Source organism: Oncorhynchus clarkii, chromosome 31 (genome assembly GCF_045791955.1).
Source record: "Oncorhynchus clarkii lewisi isolate Uvic-CL-2024 chromosome 31, UVic_Ocla_1.0, whole genome shotgun sequence".
NCBI lineage: Eukaryota > Metazoa > Chordata > Actinopteri > Salmoniformes > Salmonidae > Oncorhynchus > Oncorhynchus clarkii.
Window position 1 is genome coordinate 23,825,121 of NC_092177.1, and position 12,500 is coordinate 23,837,620.

Sequence of the window (12,500 nt, forward strand, 5' to 3'; positions counted from 1 at the left end):
TACATCACTGACTCATTAGGTTACATCACTGACTCATTAGGTTACATCACTGACTCATTAGACTACATCACTGACTCATTAGATTACATCACTGACTCATTAGGTTACATCACTGACTCATTAGGTTACATCACTGACTCATTAGATTACATCACTGACTCTTTAGGTTACATCACTGACTCATTAGGCTACATCACTGACTCATTAGGTTACATCACTGACTCATTAGGTTACATCACTGACTCATTAGGTTACATCACTGACTCATTAGGTTACATCACTGACTCATTAGGTTACATCACTGACTCATTAGGCTACATCACTGACTCATTAGATTACATCACTGACTCATTAGATTACATCACTGACTCATTAGATTACATCACTGACTCATTAGGTTACATCACTGACTCATTAGGCTACATCACTGACTCATTATGTTACATCACTGATATCTGTCATACCTGAGTGCTTTCCACCTGTCCTTCTCCACCTGGTTCTCTGGGCTCTCACTCTCATAGGATGCCAGGTAGAGGCCTAGGGATGAAAGAAAGAAAGAAATATGATATGTGACTATAATGTTTAACTGTAATGTGTGATTAAATGTTTCTACTTCAAGGCTCATGTTAGGTGAGACCGTGTCTTACCGTCCTCACTGAAGATGGGAGCAGTGTGGAGGTAGTGGAGGATGCTCCTGTCTGTCTCAAACGGACACTCTATCTGTTTCCACGTCATAAACTCTCCCACCTGGCGAGCCAATTCCACAAATTTCTGAAAACAAAATCAAAAAGCAGAGAGAGTGAGAGAGAGAGAGAGAGAGAGAGAGAGAGAGAGAGACGAGAGAGAGAGAGAGAGAGAGAGAGAGAGATTGCTTTGGCAATGTAAACATATCTACCATACCAATAAAGCCATTTGAATTGAATTGAGAGAGTACAATCCACATTTGTATGTATCACTATGAACTTTTCAGCCTTACCGCAAAATGTACATGACCATTGGGCAAGCGGTTGGCACATCCCTCATTCAGGAAGTATATGTCTTTGATCAGTAGGCTGAAGAAGGGAATCACAATCTAAGCAAAAGAGAGAGAGAGTTAATGATGTGTGTCCTTGGTTTCAGTGCATGAGTAGGGGTCAGGTAAGGATAGTTACAAAGTGAATGATGGCCTGTACCTTCTCCCTGATGCTATTAGCTGTCTGGGACCTGTGGACGGCTCCCCTAAGTGCTGTTCTGTAGTTGTAGAAGTTTCCAGTAGGGTCCATCTGATGCTGTATAGTAAAATAAAATCGTTTATTAGTCAAATGAAATAAAAATGTAATTGTCACATGCGCCAAATACAACAGACCTTACCATGAAATGCTTACTTACAAGCCCTTAACCAACAATGCAGTTTTAAGAAAGTAGAGAAAAGAAAATATTTACTAAATCAATTAAAGTAAAAAAAGACAATAAAATAACAATAATGAGGCTATATACAGGGGCTATCATGAGGACCGCCAAAGGAATGGAAGACCCAGAGTTACCTCTGCTACAGAGGATAAGTTCATTAGAGTTACCTCTGCTACAGAGGATACGTTCATTAGATTTACCTCTGCTACAGTGGATAAGTTCATTAGAGTTACTCTGCTACAGAGGATAAGTTAATTAGAGTTACCTCTGCTACAGAGGATAAGTTCATTAGAGTTACCTCTGCTACAGAGGATAAGTTCAATAGAGTTACCTCTGCTACAGAGGATAAGTTCATCAGAGTTACCTCTGCTACAGAGGATAAGTTCATTAGAGTTACCTCTGCTACAGAGGATAAGTTCATTAGAGTTACCTCTGCTACAGAGGATAAGTTCATTAGAGTTACCTCTGCTACAGAGGATAAGTTCATTAGAGTTACCTCTGCTACAGAGGATAAGTTCAATAGAGTTACCTCTGCTACAGAGGATAAGTTCATCAGAGTTACCTCTGCTACAGAGGATAAGTTCATTAGAGTTACCTCTGCTACAGAGGATAAGTTCAATAGAGTTACCTCTGCTACAGAGGATAAGTTCATTAGAGTTACCTCTGCTACAGAGGATAAGTTCATTAGAGTTACCTCTGCTACAGAGGATAAGTTCATTAGAGTTACCTCTGCTACAGAGGATAAGTTCATTAGAGTTACCTCTGCTACAGAGGATAAGTTCATTAGAGTTACCTCTGCTACAGAGGATAAGTTAATTAGAGTTACCTCTGCTACAGAGGATAAGTTCATTAGAGTTACCTCTGCTACAGAGGATAAGTTCATTAGAGTTACCTCTGCTACAGAGGATAAGTTCATTAGAGTTACCTCTGCTACATGGACGAATTGCTGCAAAGAAACCACTACTAAAGGACACCAATAATAAGAAGAGACTTTCTTGGGCCAAGAAACATGAGCAATGGACATTATACCGGTGGAAATCTGTCCTTTGATCTGATGAGTCTAAATTGTAGATTTTTGTTTCCAACCGCCATGCCGTTGTGAGACGCAGAGTAGGGTAACGGGAATCTCTGCATGTGTGGTTCCCACCGTGAAGCATGGATGAGGAGGTGTGATGGTGTGGGGGTGCTTTGCTGGTATTTAGAATTCAAGGCACACTTTAACAGCATGGCTACCTACCACAGCATTCTGCAGCGATACGCCAACCCATCTGGTTTGTGCTTAGTGGGACTATCAATTGTTTTTCAACAGGACAGTGACCCAAAACACACCTTGAGATGGTTTGGGATGAGTTTAACAATTCATCCCAAACCAATGAACAATTAACTTTAACAACTACTGTTTAATAATAATAACAACAATGAAATCATACAAATTCTAACAAGGTATATATAAGGCTGTGCTGGTTGGCTAGCCTTACCTCCAGGATGAAGAACTTGGCAGTCTTGGCTTTACCCCATGTCTTCTTCAACCGAGACACAGGACTCATATTCATACCAGCTAGAGGAGCAGACACAAGTTAAATATCGGTGTTTTGCCAAATATAGTAGTATTTGGGTCATGTATGATGTACTCACAGATGATGGCCATGAGGGAGTTGAAATTGCCAATGTTGAAGCACTCTCTGGCCACGTCGATGAAGAACTCAATCACCTGGGCTCTCTGTTTCTTCTTAGCAGGCTGAGAGGAGATAGACACAGGCTGCTAGTAGGATATAATGGATGTAAATGACATGCAAAATAATACAGTATTTGTCCCAGGGCCCGTATCTAGTATCAGTTTTGCCTTTTAGATCATAATGAATAGGATTATATGGAGAGGTTGGGACCTGATCCTAGATCATCACTCTGAGACGCTTTGTGGATACAGGCCCTGGTCTGGGAAGAAAGTATCAATGCCTCACAAAAGGGTAGAGGAGTGTAGTAATGTTACATGGCCAGCAGGTGACACTAAAGAACCATGAATGAATCATCAACCTCAGTGAGGAAAGACAAGCATAATATAATATAGCATAATACATGCCATTTAGCAGACGTTTTTATCCGAAGGGACTTACAGTCATGCATGCATACATGCTTACGTATGGGTGGCCACGGGAATCAAACACACAGCGCTTACATCATAAATACCATGCTCTACCAAATGAGCAATACGGGACCAGAACGAAGCGAATAACATGAAATCATTTACCATACAGATCTCAGTAGCTACCAGGTAGCACAGCCTGTTGAACCACCTGACATAAGCCTCCAGGTTAGTGGTCTTCTTCTTCTGCTCACTGAAACACGGCTGCTGGGACACAAACACAGAATACTGCAAATCAGGACCAGACAGGGCCTCTCTCTCAATTCAATTCAATTCAATTCAATTCAAGGGCTTTATTGGCATGGGAAACATGTGTTAACATTGCCAAAGCAAGTGAGGTAGATAATACATAAAGTGAATATATAAAGTGAAAAACAATAAAAATTAACAGTAAACATTACACATACAGAAGTTTCAAAACAATAAAGACATTACAAATGTCATTATATATATACAGTGTTTTAACAATGTACAAATGGTTAAAGGACACAAGATAAAATAAATAAGCATAAATATGGGTTGTATTTACAATGGTGTTTGTTTTTCACTGGTTGCCCTTTTCTCGTGGCAACAGGTCACAAATCTTGCTGCTGTGATGGCACACTGTGGAATTTTTCAAAATTGGATTTGTTTTCGAATTCTTTGTGGATCTGTGTAATCTGAGGGAAATATGTGTCTCTAATATGGTCATACATTGGGCAGGAGGTTAGGAAGTGCAGCTCAGTTTCCACCTCATTTTGTGGGCAGTGAGCACATAGCCTGTCTTCTCTTGAGAGCCATGTCTGCCTACGGCGGCCTTTCTCAATAGCAAGGCTATGCTCACTGAGTCTGTACATAGTCAAAGCTTTCCTTAATTTTGGGTCAGTCACAGTGGTCAGGTATTCCGCCGCTGTGTACTCTCTGTGTAGGGCCAAATAGCATTCTAGTTTGCTCTGTTTTTTTGTTAATTCTTTCCAATGTGTCAAGTAATTATCTTTTTGTTTTCTCATGATTTGGTTGGGTCTAATTGTGCTGTTGTCCTGGGGCTCTGTAGGGTGTGTTTGTGTTTGTGAACAGAGCCCCAGGACCAGCTTGCTTAGGGGACCAGCTTGCTTAGGGGACTCTTCTCCAGGTTCATCTCTCTGTAGGTGATGGCTTTGTTATGGAAGGTTTGGGAATCGCTTCCTTTTAGGTGGTTATAGAATTTAACGGCTCTTTTCTGGATTTTGATAATTAGTGGGTATCGGCCTAATTCTGCTCTGCATGCATTATTTGGTGTTCTACATTGTACACAGAGGATATTTTTGCAGAATTCTGCGTGCAGAGTCTCAATTTGGTGTTTGTCCCATTTTGTGAAGTCTTGGTTGGTGAGCGGACCCCAGACCTCACAACCATAAAGGGCAATGGGCTCCATGACTGATTCAAGTATTTTTAGCCAAATCTTAATCTCTCTCTCTCTCTCTCTGTCTTGTTTCTCTGTCATTCTCTCTCCCCCTGTCTCTCTTCTCTCTCTCTGTCTCGCTCTCTCGCTCTGTCTTGTCTCTCTGTCATTCTCTCTCCCCCTGTCTCTCTTCTCTCTCTCTCTCTCTCTCTCTCTCTCTCTCTCTCGCTCTGTCTTCTCTCTGTCATTCTCTCTGTCTCTCTTCTCTCTCTCTCTCTCGCTCTGTCTTCTCTCTGTCATTCTCTCTGTCTCTCTCTCCCTGTCTCTCTTCTCTCTCTCTCTCTCTCTCGCTCTGTCTTCTCTCTGTCATTCTCTCTGTCATTCTCTCTCTCTCTGTCTCTCTCTCCCTGCCTCTCTCTCTCTCTCTCTCTCTCTCTCTCTCTCTCTCTGTCATTCTCTGTCTCTCTCTCTCTGTCTCTCTCTCTCTCTCTTTCTCTCTCTCTCTCTCTCTCTCGCTCTGTCCTCTCTGTCATTCTCTCTGTCTCTCTTCTCCCTCTCTCTCTCTCTCACTCTCTCTCTCTCTCTCTTTTTCTCTTTTAAAAAAGTAAACAAATTATTTACACAACGGTGTACTATAATGTTATTCCCACTGAAAATGTTTTGATATGCAGTATATTATACTATACCTGAGTGCTATCTAGTGGGTCTTTCTGAACAAAGGCTTGGACAAACTCCTCAGGACCGATATAACTGAGATGTTCCTGAAACAGAGAGAGCAGAGTAGAGCTAAATGGCCGTGCATATTAACTAGATTCATCTCAGTAATAGAAGCCAAGCAATACAGGAAGTCATGAATCATTGAGAAATCGCACATTCCATTGAAGCAACAGCTGACCCCTGGTATGCACAGGCTAAGCAACGCAAATCAAAAATACACAAACATAAGAAAGCACACATACTATGTCACTGTTGTTATATCAACAAAGATAATCACCCACAGCTACAGTACATCTTCACCCACAGATTGACCCAAACTCTGAAAGGAATGCAGCCAAGAGATGAGTGGTGTCTGTGTTTCACAAATCTGTCCCAACATTTAGTGGGAGCCCAAAGTAAGCCGCTTCCCCTTCCCTCACCCTGTGTGTGTGTGTGTGTGTCTGTGTGTGTGTGTGTGTGTGTGTGTGTGTGTGTGTGTGTGTGTGTGTGTGTGTGTGTGTGTGTGTGTGTGTGTGTGTGTGTGTGTGTGTGTGTGTGTGCGTGCGTGCGTGCGTGCGTGCGTGTGTGTGTGTGTGTGTAAAGCTGTCAGGTCACATACATCAACTGTGGATGTATTCCCTTAAAGTCACCAGGCAAACCACTGACTTTGAGATGATGTCACGCTTTTCAGACCAGAATACACGCTTACTCAGGCCTATGGAGGATGGCCCTAGAGCTAACAGAGGACCATTCAAAGCCTGTTACTCAGCTGTAGGCTAGAGCTAACAGAGGACCATTCAAAGCCTGTTAATTAGCTGTAGGCTAGAGCTAACATAGGACCATTAGCCTGTTAATTAGCTGTAGGCTAGAGCTAACATAGGACCATTCAAAACCTGTTAATTAGCTGTAGGCTAGAGCTAACAGAGGACCATTCAAAGCCTGTTAATTAGCTGTAGGCTAGAGCTAACATAGGACCATTCAAAGCCTGTTAATTAGCTGTAGGCTAGAGCTAACAGAGGACCATTCAAAGCCTGTTAATTAGCTGTAGGCTAGAGCTAACATAGGACCATTCGAAGCCTGTTAATTAGCTGTAGGCTAGAGCTAACAGAGGACCATTCAAAGCCTGTTACTCAGCTGTAGGCTAGAGCTAACAGAGGACCATTCAAAGCTAATACAGCTGTTAATCAAGCAAATGTTAGAACTAAATATCCCCTGGTTTGTTTGGAAGATTTAGGTGCTCCATCTCTCTCTCTCTCTTTCTCTCTCTGTCTTGATTCTCCACTTTATTTCTGTGTCTATTCCTTTCTCCCCTCTGCGTCCTCTCTCTCTTATTGTCATTTATCTCTCATCGTCTTTCTCTGTCTTTGCCTGTTTGCCTTCCTCTTCCCTCCCCCTCTCTCCTCTTCTCATCATCTCTCCCTTCGATCACACCCTTATCTCATTCTCTTTCATCTCTCCTCTCTCTCCTTTCATTCCTTCCTCACATTCTTCCTACCACTCTTCTTACCAGTTCCACATGGGTGAGTTGCTGTGCCAGTGTGTATGGGTCATTGCAGATAGACAGTATATCCTTCTGGATAGGTGGAGGCTTGGTCTTGAAGCCCACCAGCTTGTCTGAGATTGAGGAGACTGAGGAGGCATTCACTTTGACAATGCTCTCCTCTCCCTGGGCGATGGCTGCCAGCTTCTGGTTCAGGGTCTGCAAAACCTGGTTCAGTGTCTTCCAATACGCCTGGAAAGGACATATATACTTTAGAATGATTAGACAACTAATAATAATCATGATCAACACCATCATTATCATTCTCACCCTCCTCATCATCATCACCACAATCATCATAACGACCACTGTCAAACGCTCCCTAAAAAACTTCAGCGAGCAGGCCTTTCTAATTGACCTGTTCCGTGTATCCTGGAAGGATATTGACCTCATCCCGTCAGTAGAGGATGCCTGGTTGCTCTTCAAAAGCACTTTCCTCTCCATCTTATATAAGCATTCCCCATTCAAAATATGTAGAACTAAGAACAGATATAGCCCTTGGTTCACACCAGACTTGACTGCCCTTGAACAGCACAAAAACATCCTGTGGCGTTCTGCATTAGCATCAAATAGCCCCCGCAACTTTTCAGGGAAGTCAGGAACCAATATACTCAGTCAGTTAGTCAGTTCAAACAGAAATTTGCTTCCTGTAGCACTAATTCCAAAAAGGTTTGGGACACTGTAAAGTCCATGGAGAATAAGAGCACCTCCTCCCAGCTGCCCACTGCACTGAGGATAGGAAACACTGTCACCACCGATAAATCTACGATCATTTCAATAATCATTTTTCCACGGCTGGCCATGCTTTCCACCTGGCTACCCCTACCCCGTCCAACATCTCAGCACCCCCTGCAGCAACCCCCCCCCCCCCCCCGCGCTTCTCCTTCACCCAAATCCAGAAAGCTGATGTTCTGAAAGAACTGCAAAATATGGATCCCTACAAATCAGCTGAGCTAGACAATCTGGACCCTCTCTTTCTAAAATTATCTGCAGAAATGGTTGCAACCCCTATTACTAGCCTATTCAACCTATCTTTCTGAGGTCTGAGATCCCCAAAGATTGGAAAGTTGCCGCGGTCATCCCCCTCTTCAAAGGGGGAGACACTCTAGACCCAAACTGTTATAGACCTATATCCATCTTGCCCTGCCTTTCTAAAGTTTTCGAAAGCCAAGTTAATAAACAGATCACTGACCATTTTGAATCCCACCGTACCTTCTCTACTATGCAATCTGGTTTCCGAGCTGGTCATGGGTGCACCTCAGCCACGCTCAAGGTCCTAAACAATATCATAACCACCATCGATAAAAGACAGTGCTGTGCAGCCGTCTTCATCGACCTGGCCAATCACCACTTTCTTATCGGCAGACTCAATAGCCTTGGCTTCTGAAATGACTGCCTCGCCTGGTTCATCAACTACTTCTCAGATAGAGTTCAGTGTGTAAAATCGGAAGGCCTGTTGTCCGGACCTCTGGCAGTCTCTATGGGGGTGCCACAGGGTTCAATTCTCGGGCCGACTCTTTTCTCTGTATATATCAATGATGTCGCTCTTGCTGCTGGTGATTCTCTGATCCACCTCTATGCAGATGACACCATTCTGTATACATCTGGCCCTTCTTTGGACACTGTGCTAACAAACTTCCAAATGAGCTTCAATGCCATACAACACTCATTCCGTGGCCTCCAACTGCTTTTAAATGCAAGTAAAACTAAGTGCATGCTCTTCAACCGATTGCTGCCCGCACCCTCCCGCCCGACTAGCATCACTACTCTGGACGGTTCTGACCTAGAATATGTGGACAACTACAAATACCTAGGTGTCTGGTTAGACTGTAAACTCTCCTTCCAGACTCATATTAGGCATCTCCAATCCAAAATTAAATCTAAAATTGGCTTCCAATTTCGCAACAAAGCATCCTTCACTCATGCTGCCAAACATACCCTCGTAAAACTGACTATCCTACCGATCATTGACTTCGGCGATGTCATTTACAAAATAGCCCCCAACACTCTACTCAGCAAACTGGATGTAGTCTTTCACAGTGCCATCCGTTTTGTCACCAAAGCCCCATATACTACCCACCACTGCGACCTGTATGCTCTCGTTGGCTGGCCCTCACTACATATCCGTCGCCAAACCCACTGGCTCCAGGTCATCTATAAGTCTCTGCTAGGTAAAGCCCCTCCTTATCTCAGCTCACTGGTCACCATAGCAACACCCACCCGTAGCACGCGCTCCAGCAGGTATATTGCACTGGTCATCCCCAAAGCCAACACTTCCTTTGGCTGCCTTTCCTTCCAGTTCTCCGCTGCCAATGACTGGAACGAATTGCAAAAAACTCTGAAGCTAGAGTCTTATATATCCCTCTCTAACTTTATTCATCAGCTGTCAGAGCAGCTTACCGATCACTGTACCTGTACACAGCCAATCTGTAAATAGCACACCCAACTACCTCATCCCCATATTATTACTGACCCTCTTGCTCTTTTGCACCCCAGTATCTCTACTTGCACATCATCATCTGCACATCTATCACTCCAGTGTTAATGCTAAATTGTAATTATTTTCACCTCTAGGGCCTATTTATTGCCTACCTCCCTACTCTTCTACATTTGCACACACTGTACATAGATTTTTCTATTGTGTTATTGACTGTACTTTTGTTTATATGTAACTCTGTGTTGTTGTTTTTGTTGCACTGCTTTGCTTTATCTTGGCCAGGTCGCAGTTGTAAATTAGAACTTGTTCTCAACTGGCCTACCTGGTTAGATAAAGTTTAAATAAATAAAATAAATAATCATCATTATCACCATCACCGCAATCATCATCATCATCACCATCACAATCATCACCCCCAATATCATCAGCATTCTCCTCCTCATCATCATCACCATCATCATCACAATCAACATCATAATCATCACCCTCATCATCTCTCCAGACTACATCCCTCTCCTTCACAGTTTTACACTCCTCTTTCACACCATCGTGCATGTGCGAGCATGTGTCCCTTTTCATCTGTGTGTGTGAGTGTGTGTTGTGTTCCCCGCAGTGTGTGTGTGTGTGTGTCCCTCCCCCGCTGAGCTGTGTGGCTGTAAGGCTGGTGGTTGGGGCCGGTAGGTCGAGTCTCAGTAAATCACCCATAGCGTGTCATAAATGACCTGAAGCCAGAACACTGCCTGGGCCCTGCTCTGCAACCACAAATAGCTGCAAATTCATCACCATCACCCTCCTCTTGCTCTCTCTCCATCCCTCTTCTTCCTTCTTCGCATCCACCCCCTTTCATCCTACTCCACTTTGCAACCACAAATAGCTGCAAATTAGCTGCAAATTCATCACCATCACCCTCCTCTTGCTCTCTCTCCATCCCTCTTCTTCCTTCTTCGCATCCACCCCCTTTCATCCTACTCCACTTCCCCTCCCTGCTCTTCCTCCCCTTCCTGCTCTCCATCTTCCATCCCTCTCTACCTCCCCCTCATCCCCATGCCCCCCTAATCCTTCATCATCATCCATTTCTTTCTCTCTTTCCTTGAGGTTGCAGAGCCAATGCAAGAACCCCTCCCCTCATTGCTCTTTCTATTCTCTCTCTCTCCCTCTCAATTTCAATTTAAGGGCTTTATTGGAAAGGGAAACAACTGTTAACCTCTCAAGTGAAGAATCACTTTCTTTTAGGTGGTTGTAGAATTTAAAGTCTCTTTTCTGGATTTTGATAATTTTGTGGGCAGTGTGCACATAGCCTGTCTTCTCTTGAGAGCCAGGTCTGCCTACGGCGACCTTTCTCAAAAGCAAGACTATGCTCACTGAGTCTGTACATAGTCAAAGATGTCCTTAATTTTGGGTCATTCATAGTGGTCAGGTATTCTGTGACTGCATACTCTCTGTTTAGGGCCAAATAGCATTCCAGTTTGCTCAGTTTTTTGGTTAATTCTTTCCAATGTGACAAGTAATTATCTTTTTGTTTTCTCATGATTTGGTTGGGTCTAATTGGGCTGCTGTCCTGGGGCTCTGTGGGGTCTGTTTGTGAACAGAGCCCCAGGACCAGCTTTCTTAGGGGGCTCTTCTCCAGGTTAATCTCTCTGTAGGTGATGGCTTGTTCATGGCTTGTTTGGGAATCGCTTCCTTTTAGGTGGTTGTAGAATTTACGGGTCTATTCTGGATTTGGTTAATTAAGCGGGTATCGGCCTAATTCTGCTCTGCATGCATTATTTGGTGTTTTACGTTGTACACGGAGTCTCAATTTGGTGTTTGTCCCATTTCAATTTGGTGTTTGTCCCTCATAATGGGTTCTAGAACTGATTCAAGTATTTTTAGTGTATAGTGTAAGTGATTCGTCATAGTGAAGGCGTAGATCCAGGTTTTCTGGGTCTGTATCTTTTTGGTTGGATAGGTTAATCATTTTATTTCTTAGGTTTTTGCATTCTTCATCAAACTATTTGTCATTGTTGTTTATTTTCTTATAGGGGTGTTAGTGGACTGACTGTGAACGCTCTAAGAGACTCTGGGTTGAGGTCAGTGATAAAGTATTCTACAGTACTACTGCCAAGGGATGAGCTATATGTGTACCTACCATAGGAGTCCCCTCGAAATCTACCATTGACTATGGACAGACCCAGCGTGCGACAGAGCTGCAGGAGTTGTGAGCCATCTCTCTCTCTCTCTCTCTCTCTCTCTCTCTCCCTCTCTCTCTCCCTCCTCTCTCTCTTCTCTCGCCCCCCTCTCCCTCTCCTTCGCTCTCTCTCTTTCTCCTTCCTCTCTCTCCCTCTCTCTTTATTTCATTATTTCTCTTCTCTCGCCCTCCCCTCTCTCTCTCTCTCTCTCTCTCTCTGTCCTCTCGCTCGCTCGCTCTCTCCCTTCTCTCTCGCTCTTTCTCCCTCTCTTCTCTCTCCCTCCTCTCTCTCTCTCTCTCACTCTCTCTCTCTCGTTCTTTCTCTACTCTTTTCTCACCCCCTATCCCGCTCTCTCCTGTAATGCAGTAGAAGATGAATGCATAACATTGCACTGTTTTGTACATTCAGAGTGCCACACCCCTTCACCCGACTGAGTCTCCTTTCTGAGAGTATGGAGGGTAGCCTCTCATACTCCCTCCCTCCCTCTCACCTCATCACAGGGTGCTATCCTGTGGATGATATCTTTGAAAAGGCCCACCATCTTCTGGTCTCTGAAGTCTGTGGGAAACGTCTCTGTCCACTCAGTCAGCAGCTGCAGGATCTTGGGACCAAACTTCCTCACTTTAGCCTGTGAGGAGACACAGTCAGAGTCACTGGGATGGAAAGTTTGGGTTTGTGTGTGTGTGTGTGTGTGTGTGTGTGTGTGTGTGTGTGTGTGTGTGTGTGTGTAAGCAGTGCTGACCGTGTCCAGTGGACTCTGGTCCAAC

General features: G+C 43.9%; 1 protein-coding gene across 3 annotated transcripts in view; it reads right to left on the minus strand.

The window, feature by feature from the left end:
- Window positions 1-12,500, minus strand: part of LOC139390754 (ras-GEF domain-containing family member 1C-like) — a 39,847-nt gene that overhangs the window by 392 nt on the left and 26,955 nt on the right. For 2 of the 3 annotated variants that reach the window (XM_071138103.1, XM_071138102.1), the window contains exons 3-13: window positions 12,476-12,500; window positions 12,224-12,361; window positions 7,096-7,320; window positions 5,579-5,653; window positions 3,638-3,739; window positions 3,025-3,127; window positions 2,868-2,947; window positions 1,173-1,268; window positions 977-1,072; window positions 648-771; window positions 465-537 (exon numbers count right to left, since the gene is read on the minus strand). The exon at window positions 12,476-12,500 is cut by the window's right edge and continues 98 nt beyond it. In XM_071138103.1, the coding sequence (XP_070994204.1) occupies window positions 465-537; window positions 648-771; window positions 977-1,072; window positions 1,173-1,268; window positions 2,868-2,947; window positions 3,025-3,127; window positions 3,638-3,739; window positions 5,579-5,653; window positions 7,096-7,320; window positions 12,224-12,361; window positions 12,476-12,500 (1,137 nt within the window). The remainder of the gene's footprint in view (window positions 1-464; window positions 538-647; window positions 772-976; window positions 1,073-1,172; window positions 1,269-2,867; window positions 2,948-3,024; window positions 3,128-3,637; window positions 3,740-5,578; window positions 5,654-7,095; window positions 7,321-12,223; window positions 12,362-12,475) is intronic. The other variant, XM_071138104.1, reaches the window with a different exon arrangement.